This window comes from Nerophis ophidion, linkage group LG16 (assembly GCF_033978795.1).
Source record: "Nerophis ophidion isolate RoL-2023_Sa linkage group LG16, RoL_Noph_v1.0, whole genome shotgun sequence".
Taxonomy (NCBI): Eukaryota; Metazoa; Chordata; class Actinopteri; order Syngnathiformes; family Syngnathidae; genus Nerophis; species Nerophis ophidion.
In genome coordinates this window covers 42254095-42272444 of record NC_084626.1, presented here as the reverse complement: position 1 = coordinate 42272444, position 18350 = coordinate 42254095, and the positions used below count along the sequence as shown (strand labels likewise).

Here is an 18350-nt window from a genome sequence, read left to right as displayed (position 1 = left end):
TCCGAGTGCGTTTGTCGTTTCGGCTTCAAACTCGCACAGGAGAGAGATTGAACCCTTTTGATCAAAACTATCCAACAAAGTTTTGATTACTGCTCCGGTTTGGAATTTACGCGCCTTCAAAGAACCCCTGCGCAAAGTTTCCTAAAAAATGTCATTTTGGCCTCTTTAAACTGTAATTTGACCCCCTTAAAATGCTTCAAAGTGCAAGTTAAAGCTCTACTATGCAAAGCGAAAGCCATTTATCAACAACATCCAGAAACGCTGATCTGTAATTTGACCCCCTTAACATGCTTCAAAACTCACCAAATTTTACACACACATCAGGACTGACGAAAATTGCTATCTAATAAAAAACCAAACCCCAAAAGTCAAAATTGCGCTCCTAGCGCCCCCTAGGAAAAAACCCAGACAAAACTGCTTGTAACTTCTGTTAGGAATGTCGTAGAGACATGAAACAAAGACCTCTAAGTAGGTCTGACTTAGGCGGACCCGACCAACGCTGCTTGCAGCTTTAATTCATAGTTAATATTGTAAAACCCACTTTCTTTATTTTCATGTACATTTTGGGTGGCCAATTCAGTAAAAAAAAAATGCTAAATTCCATTCCGTTTCTTTGAGATGGTCTGTCATAACTTTTTTAGAATTTCATTGGACATTGTGAATACGCCACTTTTAACTCTAGTGTGACTGCTGCTGTTTTTTGATGTTGTTTCCAGATATTAATGAAGTCTGTTTTTGCTGCCCTCTTGCAAAATAGATGTTAACCTCAATGAGTTCTTACCAGGTTAAATAAAAGAAAATGAACATGAATGAAACCCAGCTTTCGCCGTAGTCACAGTGAAGCCGAGCGCTACATACGTGTTGTGAAAGCTCTTGCAGAGTGAGGAAACAATAGTCCTGGTCCGTACTGGACAGCCCCACTCTGCCCTCCTCCCTTTGAGCTACTCAGCAGCCCACCTGACAGGTACCATACAACACTGCTAAGCTGTCGTCGCGCGGATAAAAACGGAATACAACAATCCCGCCGTTTGTTAGCGGTCGGAAAGAGCATTTGCTAGAGATGATGAGGTCTGTAACAGTCTCCATAGCAGAGCTAACGGGCACAGGCGCTGGGTGACTCAAGACTTTGGACAAAAACAGAGTTTGCACAGGCCGACCAGGGCGAAGGTCGTCAACTGGGAAAGGAACTAGGCGACACACTAAAGCCGGGGTCACCAACGCGGTGCCCGTGGGCACCAGGTAGCCCGTAAGGACCAGATGAGTCGCCCGCTGGCCTGTTCTAAAAATAGCTCAAATAGCAGCACTTACCAGTGAGCTGCATCAATTTTTTAAATTGTATTTATTTACCAGCAAACTGGTCTCGCTTTGCTAGACATTTTTCATTCTAAGAGAGACAAAACTCAAATAGAATTTGAAAATCCAAGAAAATATTTTAAAGACTTGGTCCTCACTTGTTTAAATAAATGCATTTTTTTTTTTAACTTTACTTCTTATAACTTTCAGAAAGACAATTTTAGAGAAAAATACAACCTTAAAAAATATTTTAGGATTTTTAAACACGTATACCTTTTTACCTTTTAAATTCCTTCCTCTTCTTTCCTGACAATTTAAATCAATGTTCAAGTATTTTTTTTTGTAGAGCATAGGGATGCACCGAAATGAAAATTTGTGGCCGAAACCAAAGCCAAATAAAATTTAAACGCTTGGCCGAAGACCGAATAATGAATGCAGTTTTTCACAATTTTTTTTATATTGCATAAATAGCCTAGAATAAATATTTAGACATGTTTTTCAAATAAAGTAATTTTTTATTTAATATTGCCATTTATTTAATAATCCAGTAGTCTTTGCTTTTCAAAAAAAAAGCACAAAGTTTTTCATTTATATTAGGCCTTCAAACAAAACATGCATTCCAAAAAAAAAATAAAGTGCATTAAAGTGGATAAACCCACAACAAATGAATTATTGTCCTTTTGGCAAAAGTCTGCTTAGCCACAGTAGATATGCTAATAATGTAAACAGAAGGCTCAAGTAAATCTCAATTAAGTGTGTGCTTGTAACCTCATACACTTATACAGGTAGCCTACACAACAGGCTAATAATGTAAACAGAGGCCCCACTAAATCTCAATTAAGTGTGCTTGTAACCTCATACACTTATAAAGGTACACAACATCACCGCGTTGATTGCGTCACCGCGTCAAAAAATTGCGTCACACGCCACTATTCGGCCATGTTTTTAACTCATTCCACCGAAGGCCGAATGTGGCTTTTTTTTGCCATATTCGGCCGAATATATTCGGTTACCGATTAATCGGTGCATCCCTAGTAGAGAATAATAAATACATTTTAACTTAATTCTTCATTTTAGCTTCTGTTTTTTTCGACGAAGAATATTTGTGAAATATTTCTTCAAACTTATTATGATTAAAATTCCCCAAAAAATATTCTGGCAAATCTAGAAAATCTGTAGAATCAAATTTAAATATTATTTCAAAATCTTTTGAGTTTCTTAGAAAATTTTTGTTCTGGACATGCACCTGGGGTTAGGTTGATTGGCAACACTAAATTGGCCCTAGTGTGTGAATGTGAGTGTGAATGTTGTCTGTCTATCTGTGTTAGCCCTGCGATGAGGTGGCGACTTGTCCAGGGGGTACCCCGCCTTCCGCCCGATTTTAGCTGAGATAGGCACCAGCGCCCCCCGCGACCCCAAAAGGGAATAAGCGGTAGAAAATGGATGGATGGATGGAAAATCCAGAAGAAATGATGATTTGTCTTTGTTAGAAATATAGCTTAGTCCAATTTGTTATATATTCTAACAAAATGCAGATTGGATTTTAACCTATTTAAAACATGTCATCAAAATTCTAAAATTAATCTTAATCGTGGTGCCCAAGACCAGACTTAAGACCAGGGGAGACAGGGCCTTCTCTGTGGTCGGCCCTAAGCTCTGGAGCACTCTGCCCCTCCATGTTCAAACTGTTTCCACAGTGGAGTGTTTTAAGTCTCGTCTTAAGACCCACTTTTATTCTTTGGCTTTTAACACTACGTGAGTTGTGTGGTCCTCTGTCCTCTGTTGTCCTCTGTGTTTTTTATACACTTTGATTTTTATTTTACTGTTTTAATTGATTTTACCCTTTAAAATAGTTTTTAATCATATTTGTTTTTGTATTGTTTTTATTGGTTTTATTTTTATTCATTTTTTGTTTTATTCAGTCATTGGTGGAGCATAATATTGTTTTTAACATGGCTGTGCAGCACTTTGGAAACGTTATTGTTGTTTAAATGTGCTATATAAATAAAGTGGATTGGATTGATAATCAGGAAAAATGACTAATGATGTTCCATAAATAATTTTTTTAATTTTTTCAAAAAGATTCGAATTAGCTAGTTTCTCTCTTCATTATTTTCGGTTGAATTTTGAATTTTAAAGAGTCGAAATTGAAGATTGAAGATTGAAAAAATTGAAGATGGGCTTCACGGTGGCAGAGGGGTTAGTGCGTCTGCCTCACAATACGAAGTTCTTGCAGTCCTGGGTTCAAATCCAGGCTCGGGATCTTTCTGTGTGGAGTTTGCATGTTCTCCCCGTGAATGCGTGGGTTCCCTCCGGGTGCTCCGGCTTCCTCCCACCTCCAAAGACATGCACCTGGGGATAGGTTGATTGGCAACACTAAATTGGCCCTAGTGTGTGAATGTGAGTGTGAATGTTGTCTGTCTATCTGTGTTGGCCCTGCGATGAGGTGGCGACTTGTCCAGGGTGTACACTGCCTTCCGCCCGATTGTAGCTGAGATAGGCGCCAGCGCCCCCCGCGACCCCGAAAGGGAATAAGCGGTAGAAAATGGATGGATGGAAATTGAAGATAAACTATGTTTCAAAATTTAATTTTCATTTTTTGGGGGGTTTTCTCCCCTTCTAAACATTTTTTTTTAAATAATTTATTCACTATAAAAAACCTTCCGTAAAAGGAAAAAAAATGTACGACGGAATGACAGACAGAAATCCCCATTTTTTGATATATATACAGATCTATTTATTAAAGGTAAATTGAGCAAATTGGCTATTTATGGCAATTTATTTAAGTGTGTATCAAACTGGTAGCCCTTCCCATTAATCAGTACCCAAGAAGTAGCTTTTGCCTTCAAAAAGGTTGGTGACCCCTGCTGTAAAGTAAAGTGCTTGGAAGGCATGTGCACGTTCCTGGCGAGCCTTTCAAGTGCAACTGAAGGCAGTCGTACAACAAAGTACTTACACGTGACCCAGTTCATGGGCGATGGTGAACGCCGTGCTGAGGCCGTTGTCCTCGCTGATGCTGCAGCTCCTGTACGGATCACACACCGTGCCCAACTCCGCCAGTCCTGAAAAGGTAAGGAGGACTACTTCAACTTCCCCGGATGATGATGAAGCAATTCATACCAACCAGCCATTTTTTTTCCATGTGAATGTGATACAAGACTTGTATTACATTATCTGCGTTTCCGTTGCAGTTTTTCCCAAAATAGAAAACGATATTTCAAAAATTTCAATAAAGTATATTTGCGACTTGTAGGTGGTTCCATTAAACCTTAGCTGGGCAAATATTTTGACTCAGGGACCAGATTGAGAGAAAAAAAATGTGTTGGGCGGGCCAATGTGTATGTGTGTATAAATTCCATCCATCCATCCATTTTTCTACCTCTTGTCCTTTTCAGATGTGTATAAATTATACGCGCACATTTAGATCATACTTGCCAACCTTGAGACCTCCGATTTCAGGGGGTGGGGGGCGTGGTTAAGAGTCAAGTATTTTCATACATATATATATATATATATATATATATATATATATATATATATATATACATACATATACATATATATATATACATATACACATGTATATACATATATTCATATATATACACATATATACACATATATATACATACATATATACATGTATATACATATATATACATACATATATACATGTATATATATATATATATATATATATATATATATATATATGTATATATATACATGTATATACATGTATATATATATATATATATATATATATATATATATACATGTATATATGTATATACATATATATATATATACATGTATATATATATATATATACATGTATATATGTATGTATATATATATGTATATACATGTATATATGTATGTATATATATGTGTATGTATATGTTTATATATGAATATATGTATATACATGTGTATATATATATATGTATATGTATATGTATATATATATATATATATATATATATATATATATATATATATATATATATATATATATATATATATATATATATATATATATATATATATATATATATATATATATATATGTGGTATAGCTCGGTTGGTAGAGGGCCGGGCCAGCAACTTGAGGGTTGCAGGTTCGAATCCCGCTTCCGCCATCATAGTCACTGCCATTGTGTCCTTGGGCAAGACACTTTACCCACCTGCTCCCAGTGCCACCCACACTGGTTTAAATGTAAAAAAAAAAAAAAATTGATAATGGGTTTCACTATGTAAAGCGCTTTGAGTCACTAGAGAAAAAGCGCTATATAAATATAATTCACTTCAGTTATATATATATATATATATATATATATATATATATATATATAAGAAATACTTGACTTTCAGTGAATTCTAGCTATACATATATTTTATTTTATTATATATATACACATATATATATATATATATATATATATATATATATATATATATATATATATATATATATATATATGTATATATAAGAAATACTTGAATTTTAGTGTTCATTTATTTACACAAACACACACATAACACTCATCTACTCATTGTTGAGTTAAGGGTTGAATTGTCCATCCTTGTTCTATTCTCTCTCACTATTTTTGTAACCATATGCATGTACAGTAGATGTGAAGTGAAGTGAATTATATTGCGTAGTGGGTAGAGCGGCCGTGCCAGAAACCTGAGGTTTGCAGGTTCGCTTCCCAACTATTGACATCCAAGTCGCTGCCGTTGTGTCCTTGGGCAGGACACTTCACCCTTTGCCCCCGGTGCCGCTAACACTGGTGAATGAATGATTGGTGGTGGTCGGAGGGGCCGTAGGCGCAAACTGGCAGCCACGCTTCCGTCAGTCTACCCCAGGGCAGCTGTGGCTACAGATGTACTGTAGCTTACCACCACCAGGTGTGAATGAATGATGGGTTCCCACTTCTTTGTGAGCACTTTGAGTATCTAACAATAGAAAAGCGCGATATAAATCTAATCCATCATCATCATCATATAGCGCTTTTTCTCTAGTGACTCAAAGCGCTTTACATAGAGAAACCCAATATCTAAGTTACATTTAAACCAGTGTGGGTGGCACTGGGAGCAGGTGGGTAAAGTGTCTTGCCCAAGGACACAACGGCAGTGACTAGGATGGCGGAAGCGGGGATCGAACCTGCAACCCTCAAGTTGCTGGCACGGCCGCTCTACCATCCGAGCTACACCGCCCCGTATGATCCTAGCGGCGGCTCATAACAAAAAGTTGAACCCTTTGATGATTTTACGGACCATAGATGCTAAAATCCCCTAAATTCCTTGCAATAGCTCGTTGAGAAATGTTGTTCTAAAACCGTTCGACAATTTGCTTACAAAGTGGTGACCCTCGCCCCATCCTTGTTTGTGAATGACTCAGCATTTCATGGAAGCTGCTTTTATACCCAATCATGGCACCCACCTGTTCCTAATTATCCTGCACACCTGTGGGATGTTCCAAATAAGTGTTTGATGAGCATTCCTCAACTATATCAGTGTTTATTGCCCCCTTTCCCAACTTCTTTGTCGTGTGTTGCTGGCATCCAATTCTAAAGTTTATGAGAATTTCTCATCAAACACTTATTTGGAACATCCCACAGGTGTAAGGTTTATTCAGGTGTACTGGAGAGGAGGCTACTCCGGATAGTCGAACCTCGGATTCAGGAGGAACAGTGTGGTTTTCGTGCCGGTCGTGGAACTGTGGACCAGCTCTATACTCTCGGCAGGGTTCTTGAGGGTGCATGGGAGTTTGCCCAACCAGTCTACATGTGCTTTGTGGACTTGGAGAAGGCATTCGACCGTGTCCCTCGGGAAGTCCTGTGGGGAGTGCTCAGAGAGTATGGGGTATCGGACTGTCTGATTGTGGCGGTCCGCTCCCTGTATGATCAGTGCCAGAGCTTGGTCCGCATTGCTGGCAGTAAGTCGGTCACATTTCCAGTGAGGGTTGGACTCCGCCAAGGCTGTCCTTTGTCACCGGTTCTGTTCATAACTTTTATGGACAGAATTTCTAGGCGCAGTCAAGGCGTTGAGGGGATCCCGGTTTGGTGGCCGCGGGATTAGGTCTCTGCTTTTTGCAGATGATGTGGTCCTGTTGGCTTCATCTGGCCGGGATCTTCAGCTCTCACTGGATCGGTTCGCAGCAGAGTGTGAAGCGACCGGAATGAGAATCAGCACCTCCAAATCCGAGTCCATGGTTCTCTCCCGGAAAAGGGTGGAGTGCCATCTCCGGGTTGGGGAGGAGACCCTGCCCCAAGTGGAGGAGTTCAAGTACCTAGGAGTCTTGTTCACGAGTGAGGGAAGAGTGGATTGTGAGATCGACAGGTGGATCGGTGCGGCGTCTTCAGTAATGCGGACGTTGTACCGATCCGTTGTGGTGAAGAAGGAGCTGAGCCGGAAGGCAAAGCTCTCGATTTACCGGTCGATCTACGTTCCCATCCTCACCTATGGTCATGAGCTTTGGGTCATGACCGAAAGGATAAGATCACGGGTACAAGCGGCCGAAATGAGTTTGGGGCTCTCCCTTAGAGATAGGGTGAGAAGCTCTGCCATCCGGGAGGAACTCAAAGTAAAGCCACTGCTCCTCCTAATGGAGAGGAGTCAGATGAGGTGGTTCGGGCATCTGGTCAGGATGCCACCCGAACGCCTCCCGAGGGAGGTGTTTAAGGCACGTCCAACCGGTAGGAGGCCACGGGGAAGACCCAGGACACGTTGGGAAGACTATGTCTCCCGGCTGGCCTGGGAACGCCTCGGGATCCCCCGGGAAGAGCTAGACGAAGTGGCTGGGTAGAGGGAAGTCTGGGCTTCCCTGCTTAGGCTGTTGCCCCCGCGACCCAACCTCGGATAAGCGGAAGAAGATGGATGGATGGATGGATGGATGAGAATTTCTCAACTTTATCAGTATTTATTGCCACCTTTCCCAACTTCTTTGTCAGTTTATGAGTTTGAACATCAAATATGTTGTCTTTGTAGCATATTCAACTGAATATGGGTTGAAAAGGATTTGCAAATCATTGTATTCTGTTTATATTTACATCTAACACAATTTCCCAACTCGTATGGAAACGGGGTTTGTTATGATCCTGGCGGCGGATCTTACCAATAAGCGTGTTTAAAAAAGAAAAGTCACTTACCTAAGGTGTCACATTTATCTCTGGCTCTGCAGATATCTTGCCTGCGGTGATGCAAAAAGAAGAAGACAAAACAATCCTCGTTCGTGCTGGAATCGAAACCGAGGGGGGGAAATAATTTCCACGTACCTGGTGATGAGGATGGCGGTGTCGTGGTGCGAGTGGTGGTTATCATCCGGGACATTCTGACTCTGCTGCCAGATGCAGAAGTTCTTCAAAGTGGTCTGTGCGTTAAACGAAACCTGAGGACCGTCCTGAGAGAAAAAAAAAACAAAAAAACGGTTAGAATGGACGACCGCTTTCCATAGGAATGTGAGCGTGGAGGCCAGCTCTTACTCGCTCATTGTTGACGATGACTAACTTCACGATGACGATGTTGATCAGATTGCCGATGCTGGGGTCTTTGTAAATGGACGACACCTGCATGGGGGGAAATATGTTCTTATTTAATATACGGATTTCGGACATGTATCCCGGGAGCTTAAACCGTGATGATGGCTTAAGCCCCTGTTGAGAAAGCAAGCCTGGTAAATAGGTCATCCTAACCCCCCCCACCACCCCCTTAAAGACCGACTACCCCCCTGACGCCAGCCAGAGCGCTGCTATTTGAAGTGCTCGAAAATATGCGCTCTATGTGACATACCTGAGCATATTTTTTACGTTCATCAAAGCTGCCTGACAGGCCGCTATTTGACAATGATGCCCTCGTCTGCCCTTTCCCCTTCCGAGGCCCTCAGAGCCCGGCCCACGGACTTCAGGGGACAAGAAAACACATTCAGTACCGTCCAACGCTAGGGGTGTAACGGTACACAAATATTTCCGTTCGGTACGTACCTCGGTTCAGAGGTCACGGTTCGGTTCATTTTCAGTACAGTAAGAAAACAACAAAATATACATTTTTGGGTGTACGTGAGATTTTTTTGTAATATTCTAAAAATAGCAACACAATCCTTAATAAACGTATTTATTAAGGGTGTAACGGTACACAAAAATTTCGGTTCGGTATGTACCTCGGTTCAGAGGTCACAGTTCGGTTCATTTTCGGTACAGTAAGAAAACAACAATATATGAATTTTTGGGTGTACGTGAGATTTTTTTGTAATATTCGAAAAATAGCAACACAATCCTTAATAAATGTATTTATTAGGGGTGTAACGGTACACAAAAATTTAGGTTCGGTACGTACCTCGGTTCAGATGTCACGGTTCGGTTCATTTTCGGTACAGTAAGAAAACAAAATATACATTTTTGGGTGTACGTGAGATTTTTTTGTAATATTCGAAAAATAGCAACACAATCCTTAATAAATGTATTTATTAGGGGTGTAACGGTACACAAAAATTTCGGTTCGGTACGTACCTCGGTTCAGAGGTCACGGTTCGGTTCATTTTCAGTACAGTAAGAAAACAACAAAATATACATTTTTGGGTGTACATGAGATTTTTTTGTAATATTCTAAAAATAGCAACAAAATCCTTAATAAATGTATTTATTAGGGGTGTAACGGTACACAAAAATGTCGGTTCGGTACGTACCTCGGTTCAGAGGTCACGGTTCGGTTCATTTTCGGTACAGTAAGAAAACAACAAAATATACATTTGGTTATTTATTTACCAAATTTGCTAAATATTCCACCAAAAATATTTTTCTTAGTGTAATATTTGATATAAAAGTAATTGGAACCTTGTGTAGGTCAATAATTCATAATAACATTGATTTTGATTCAATATTATGTTTTGAGCAATGACAGTTGGAAAAACAAAAAACAGCTTTGTTTTATTAGTCAACGTTGCAACTTTTTGTAAATTACATTAAAGGCCTACTGATATGAGATTTTCTTATTTAAACTACTGGCTCACCTGCACTGGCTTCCTGTGCACTTAAGATGTGACTTCAAGGTTTTACTACTTACGTATAAAATACTACACGGTTTAGCTCCAGCCTATCTTGCCGATTGTATTGTACCATATGTCCCGGCAAGAAATCTGCGTTCAAAAGACTCCGGCTTATTAGTGATTCCTAGAGCCCAAAAATAGTCTGCGGGCTATAGAGCGTTTTCCGTTCGGGCTCCAGTACTCTGGAATGCCCTCCCGGTAACAGTTCGAGATGCTACCTCAGTAGAAGCATTTAAGTCTCACCTTAAAACTCATCTGTATACTCTAGCCTTTAAATAGACCTCCTTTTTAGACCAGTTGATCTGCCGCTTCTTTTCTTTTTTCTCCTATGTCCCCCCCTCCCTTGTGGATGACCATGGATGAAGTACTGGCTGTCCAGAGTCGAGACCCAGGATGTACTGCTCGCCTGTATATCGGTTGGGGACATCTCTACGCTGCTGATCCGCCTCCGCTTGGGATGGTTTCCTGTGGACGGGACTCTCGCTGCTGTCTTGGATTCGCTTGATCTGAACTCTCGCGGCTGTGTTGGAGCCACTATGGATTGAACTTTCACAGTATCATGTTAGACCCGCTCGACATCCATTGCTTTCGGTCCCCTAGAGGGGGGAGTTGCCCACATGTGAGGTCCTCTCCAAGGTTTCTCATAGTCAGCATTGTCACTAGCGTCCCACTGGATGTGAATTCTCCCTGCCCACTGGGTGTGAGTTTTCCTCGCCCTTTTGTGGGTTCTTCCGAGGATATTGTAGTCGTTTGAGACATTTGTGATTTGGGGCTATATAAATAAACATTGATTGATTGATTGAAACGGGGATAGCAGGTCCATTCTATGTGTCATACTTGATCATTTCGCGATATTGCCATATTTATGCTGAAAGGATTTAGTAGAGAACATCGATGATAAAGTTCGCAACTTTTGGTCGCTAATAAAAAAGCCTTGCCTGTACCGGAAGTAGCAGACGATGACATCACAGGTGTGAGGGCTCCTCACATCCTCACATTGTTTCTAATTGGAGCCTCCAGCAGCAAGAGCTATTCGGACCGAGAAAACAACAATTTCACCATTAATTTGAGCGAGGATGAAATATTCGTGGCTGAGGATATTGATAGTGAAGGACTAGAAAAAAATAAAGGCGATTGCATTGGGAGCGATTCAGATGTTTTAGACACATTTACTAGGATAATTCTGGTAAATATCTTATCTTTCTATTGTGTTGCTAGTGTTTTAGTGAGTTAAATAGTACCTGATAGTCGGAAGGGTGTCTCCACGGGTGTCTTGACGCCAGTGTCTGATGGAAGTCACGGCAAGAGGCGACTTTTTACCACAATTTTCTCACCGGAACCTGCCGGTTGACAAGTGGTCGGGGATCCATGTTGGCTTGACCGCTCTGATCCATAGTAAAGCTTCACCTCCGGGAATTTTAAACAAGGAATCACCGTGTGTTTGTGTGGCTAAAGGCTTCGCCATTATTAATTGAACAAATTGCAAAAGATTCAGCAACACAGAAGTCCAGAATACTGTGTAATTATGCGATGAAAAGAGACGACTTTTAGCCGCAAGCGGTGCTGCGCTAATATGTCCCCTCCGACTCGGGAGACACCCAATTTTCAGTGCCCCTCCAGCGGTATTTACTCGCCCGGATTTCACCCAAACAGTAATATTAAGGGGGCGCCGTGGAGGCACAGCCTTTATCGCCCTCTACAAATTGTACAAACAGCATGTCAGCCCGTCCGAGTGTTGTATTCGGCTTCGGTAGACGCAATGAGCGACTGCAAGACATAGTTGATGAACAGCCATACAGGTCACTCTGAGGGTGGCCGTAAAAACAACTTTATCACTGTTATAAATACGCGCCACACTGTGAACCCACACCAAACAAGAATGACAAACACATTTTGGGAGAACATCCGCACCGTAACACAACAGAACAAATACCCAGAATCCCATGCAGCACTAACTCTTCCGGGAAACTTCCAGCAAACTGACCAATAATTAACGTTTTATTCATGCATTTTCTCTTGCTACTTCAAGGCTTGAATGTTTGGTTCATTCATTATTATTTTATTTTCAAATGTGCTATTAGCCTGTGGAAAAAAAATGATATTTACCTCAGAAGATTGCAAATAGAAAAAAAGACATATCATTTTTATTGAAATTTTATTTGATATGCCATTGATATTCTTTTAATTATTATTATTATCTTCCGGGCTACAATATACACCCCGCTCCCTATTGTAGGAATAAGCGGTAGAAAATGGATGGATGGATCATCCTATTATTGTATCAACACTGTAAAGGACAAGCTGTAAAAACGGATTATTTATACACTTGTTAATATCTGCTTGATTTCCGTTTTAACATGTTCTATCTACACTTCTGTTCAAATGTAATAATCACTTATTCTTCTGTTGTTTTGATACTTTACATTAGTTTTGGATGATACCACAAATGTAGTCATCCATCCGATACCAAGTAGTTACAGGATCATACATTGGTCATATTCAAAGTCCTTATGTGTCCAGGGACGTACTTTCCTGAGTTTATAAATATAATATGAATTTTTTTTTTAAAAAAGGAAAAAAGATTTTGTGACGATAAAAAATATCAATGTAATCATAGTACTATCGACTAGATATTGCACTGTCTATACACTGTGTCTGCTTGTAAGTACTCTGTGATTGTGCGCTGCCGAACAAGCTACCCTGCTCATAAAACCAGCAATGTCATGGTGTGACGATGCGCTGTCATACGCGTAAAAAAAATATATATATATGGGGAACCGGTACTTTTCAAACAGAGTATAGTACCGTTTTTGATTCATTAGTACCGCGATACTATACTAGTACCCTTATACCGTACAACCCTAATACAGACTATTTACCCTTTGTCTGACAAAATAAATAGACTAATATCAAATGGACGCTGATTACTGGAATTATAAATAATAATAACACTAAAAGGGAGAAGCCCGGGCCCCCAAGTCTTTAGCTTTCTCGAAATGTGGCCCCCAAATCTATTTACCCTATTTCCTTGAATTGCCGCCGGGGCGCTAATTAATTTAAAACCTCTTCTCACTGCGGCGCTTACCAAAGCATGTGGTAAATTTAGGCTTGCGCTTATAAATTTGAGTGTGATGTAAGGATACCATCATGAAAAGCACATTTAATAAAATAACGTTATTATGGTCTTACCTTTACTTATAAATGAAGTCCATGCGCAGCTCCTTCTGATCAAAAGCATCGGTAACTTGTTTATAGAAGTCTTCCTTATCTTTCTTCAGTTTGAAAAGTGTCTCGATGGAGATCTTCCTTTATGACCTCCTGCTTCGATTGAAAGTCCAGTTTAGAAAACGGTTTTATTTTAGATATGTCATCCTCCATGTTAAAAGTGCAAGCGAGAGGAAAAATAAACGATCGCTGCTTGTTGTCACTTCTTCTGCAGCCGAGTAGTCGCAAGAAGGACCACTAGCGCCCTCTGCCACCAGGAGGCGGGAGGAGTCATTTAATGACTCATATTTGACACACGCAGCTACGGTATATTAATAAAACATAGCTGCTTACTGTTCTTTTTAGCATATTCAATAGCTACTGAATACCTCTTAATCTTCTTCCCTTTATGCGATTTCAAATGATTGAAATCAGCCTCCTCCATTTTCTAAAATGATGACAGGTGAAGTGTCACTCGTAACGTGACGAGTTTGACCCTGTGGAAATTCTAGGCATATGCTAATTATTTGGTGAAATGAGTTTGACCCGGCGGAAATTCTAGACATGCGCTTATAAAAATAATATTTTGGGAAACGAGTTAGACCCGGCAGGCGCGTACTATATACCCGGCGCCAATTCAAGGAAATACGGTATTCCGTACATTGGACCACTTAATGGTAACACCCGAATACATTTTTCAACCTGTTTAAATTCATGTTAAATAAAGTCAATACTGCCATTTATTTAGTGGTCCCTTCCATTTAGAAAAGTATGGAAAAGCAGACTTGACTTACGATGGACATCAGGGTGAGTATGTAGTGCTGCAGGTTGCCGCCGTGATGCTCCGCCATCTTGCTGTCGGCCACCAGCATGACCTCGACGAAGCGCGGGTAGGAAAGGAAGCGCTTGGATCGCCTGTGAGGCGCGGAGTCGGCGCCGCTGCTGTCGTTGACGGCGAAACCGCCGCTTTGAGGGCCGAGCGTGGCGTCGCCGGCCAAACGGGCAGTTAGCGACGCCACGTCAGTTAGCATGCTAGCGCCGGGAACGGCCGCCGGCTTCCTCCTCGCCTTGTGCCTTCGACGTCTGTGTTTGTGTTCTGGGGAAGAAGACGGGGAGAACAAACTTGTGTTAATACCTGAAAGGAAGTTGTTGGTGTGTCTTTTCCTTTTTCTCAAAACTGCTTCAGGAGGTCAGTATAGGTAAACTCGTTTACCTCTTATATAAACCCTGTTTCCATATGAGTTGGGAAATTGTGTTAGATGTAAATATAAACGGAATACAATGATTTGCAAATCATTTTCAACCCATATTCAGTTGAATATGCTACAAAGACAACATATTTGATGTTCACACTGATAAAAAAAAAAATGTTGTGCAAATAATCATTAACTTTAGAATTTGATGCCAGCAACACGTGACAAAGAAGTTGGGAAAGGTGGCAATAAACACTGATAAAGTTGAGAAATGCTCATCAAACACTTATTTGGAACATCACACAGGTGTGCAGGCTAATTGGGAACAGGTGGGTGCCTTGATTGGGTATAAAATCAGCTTCCATGAAATGCTGAGTAATTCACAATCAAGGACGTAAGCAAATTGTCGAACAGTTTTAGAACATTTCTCAACGAGCTATTGCAAGGAAATTTAGGGATTTCACCATCTACGGTCCGTAAAATCATCAAAAGGCTCAGAGAATATGGAGAAATCACTGAACGTAAGCGATGATATTACGGACTTTTGGTCCTTCAGGCAGTACTGCATCAAAAACCGACATCAGTGTGTAAAGGATATCATCACATGGGCTCAGGAAGACTTCATAAAACCACTGTCAGTAACTACAGTTGGTCGCTACATCCTGTAAGTGCAAGTTAAAACTCTGCTATGCAAAGCAAAACCCATTTATCAACAACACCCAGAAACTCCGCCGGCTTCGCTGGGCCCGAGCTCATCTAAGATGGACTGATGCAAAGTGGAAAAGTGTTCTGTGGTCTGACGAGTCCACATTTCAAATTATATTTGGAAACTGTGGACGTGGTGTCCTCCAGAACAAAGAGGGAAAATAACCATCCAAATTGTTACAGGCGCAAAGTTCAAAGTGATGGTATGGGGGTGCATCAGTGCCCAAGGCATGGGTAACTTACACATCTGTGAAGGCACCATTAATGCTGAATGGTACATACAGGTTTTGGAGCAAAATATGTTGTCATCCAAGCAATGTTATCATGGACGCCCCTGCTTATTTCAGCAAGAAAATGTTAAGCCACATGTTACAACAGCGTGGCTTCGTAAAAAAGAAGTGCGGGTACTTTCCTGGCCCGCCTGCAGTCCAGACCTGTCTCCCATGGAAAAAGTGTGGCGCATTATGAAGTGTAAAATACGACAGCGGAGACCCCGGACTGTTGAACGACTGAAGCTCTACATAAAACAAGAATGGGAAAGAATTCCACTTTCAAAGCTTCAACAATTAGTTTCCTCAGTTCCCAAATGTTTATTGAGTGTTGTTAAAAGAAAAGGTGATGTAACACAGTGGTGAACATGCCCTTTCCCAACTACTTTGGCATGTGTTGCAGCCATGAAATTCTAAGTTAATTATTATTTGCAAAAAAAAATAAAGATTGTGAGTTTGAGCATCAAAAATGTTGTCTTTGTTGCATATTCAATTGAATATGGGTTGAAAATGATTTGCAAATCATTGTATTCCGTTTATATTTACATCTAACACAACTCATGTGGAAATAGGGTTTGTGAGTAGACGCAGCATCAAGTGCTACTGCCTACTGGCGCCGACGAGACGCGGAGCCGCCATCTTGGAGTGGTGATCCGCTACACTCAGTGCAACTTATTTGGCAGGAGCATTAGCATGCATAGGTTTTATGCTACCTTTTTAACAAATTTTGGGGGTTTTTTCAACCCAAAAAATCATCACTCATCTCTGAAGTGAATCATATTTATATAGCGCCTTTTCTCTAGTGATTCAAAGCGCCTCACATAGTGAAACCCAATATCTAAGTTACATTTAAAGGCCTACAGAAATTAGATTTTCTTATTTAAACGGGGATAGCAGGTCCATTCTATGTGTCATACTTGATCATTTCGCGATATTGCCATATTTTTGCTGAAAGGATTTAGTAGAGAACATCCACGATAAAGTTCGCAACTTTTGGTCGCTAATAAAAAAGCCTTGCCTATACCGGAAGTAGCAGACGATGTGCGCGTGACGTCACGGGTTGTGGAGCTCCTCACATCTGAACATTGTTTACAATCATGGCCACCAGCAGCGAGAGCGATTCAGACCGAGAAAGCGACGATTTCCCCATTAATTTGAGCGATGATGAAAGATTTGTGGAAGAGGAAAGTGAGAGTGAAGGACTCTAAAAAATAAATAAATAATAGACAGCAGAGCGATTCAGATGTTATTAGACACATTTACTAGGATAATTCTGGAAAATCCCTTATCTGCTTATTGTGTTACTAGTGTTTTAGTGAGATTATATGGTCGTACCTGTACAACCTGATTTCGGCCCTGCACCGTTCTTCAGCACCAGTCGACGGGTGGTGGCGATGCTCATCTCTGCCCTTCGCAAGGGACCCTCTTCGAAACACAATCTTTCAAAATGATCGCCGCATAATACACTGTACTTTGTGTGTGTGGTCCAATCCAATAGCAATAGCGTGCGTCAAGAAAATGGCGTAAACCTGGCACTTTTGTCAACGGAATTTGGCACAGCAGGGGGGGGGGGAAAGCCGCAGGGGTGTGGTGACCGCCAGTGTCTCCGAGGGAAGCCACATTTCTTGATGAGGCGAAGGCGGCCGATGGGGCCGGGCTGAGATTTTATTTTCTCATTTGATCCACATGTAAATTATTTTTACGTTTGTAACGTGCTTTATTTTATTCCAGTTTTCACGGTGAATTTGAAGGGAAAGGAAGCCTGCAAATAAATCAGTTAAAGAAAGCCATTGTGTCTTTGCTATTTGGAGGGAGTTACACATAGTAAAGCTTCACCTTTGGGACTGTAAACAATGAACCACCGGCTGTGTTTGTGTTGCTAAAGGCGGCCGCAATACACCGCTTCCCACCTACAGCTTTCTTCTTTGACGTCTCCAGTATTCATCGAACAAATTGCAAAAAATTCAGCAACACAGTCGTCCAGAATACTGTGGAATTATGCGATGCAAAGAGACGACTTATAGCTGGGAACGGTGCTGGAACAAAATGTCCTCTATAATGCATGACGTCAGATCATACCGCGACGTTTTAGCATGATACTTCCGCGCGAAATTTAAAATTGCAATTTAGTAAACTAAACCGGCCGTATTGGAATGTGTTGCAATGTTAATATTTCATCATTGATATATAAACTATCAGACTGCGTGGTGGGTAGTAGTGGCTTTCAGTAGGCCTTTAAACCCGTGTGGGTGGCACTGGGAGCAGGTAAGTAAAGTGTTTTGTCCAAGGACACAACGGCGGAAGCGGGGATCGAACCTGGAACCCTTTAGTTGCTGGCACGGCCACTCTACCAACCGAGCCATACCGCCCTACATGGAGTAGGCTAACGTCGCTTATACTAGCGCGCTATTATCTACCACTCCAACGCAAATACGGTATTAGCTTTCACTGTTATGCTGATGACACCCAACTCTACATGCCCCTAAAGCTGACCAACACGCCGGATTGTAGTCAGCTGGAGGCGTGTCTTAATGAAATTAAACAATGGATGTCCGCTAACTTTTTGCAACTCAACGCCAAAAAAACGGAAATGCTGATTATCGGTCCTGCTAGACACCGACCTCTATTTAATAATACAAC

General features: G+C 41.1%; 1 protein-coding gene across 1 annotated transcript in view; it reads right to left on the bottom strand.

Annotated features, from left to right (window-relative positions):
- The window catches only part of adamts9 (ADAM metallopeptidase with thrombospondin type 1 motif, 9), a 153952-nt gene that overhangs the window by 109502 nt on the left and 26100 nt on the right, over positions 1-18350 (bottom strand). Inside the window, exons 4-8 of the mRNA XM_061875256.1 lie at positions 14338-14639; positions 8781-8864; positions 8574-8698; positions 8448-8488; positions 4250-4355 (exon numbers count right to left, since the gene is read on the bottom strand). Of these exons, the coding sequence (XP_061731240.1) occupies positions 4250-4355; positions 8448-8488; positions 8574-8698; positions 8781-8864; positions 14338-14639 (658 nt within the window). The remainder of the gene's footprint in view (positions 1-4249; positions 4356-8447; positions 8489-8573; positions 8699-8780; positions 8865-14337; positions 14640-18350) is intronic.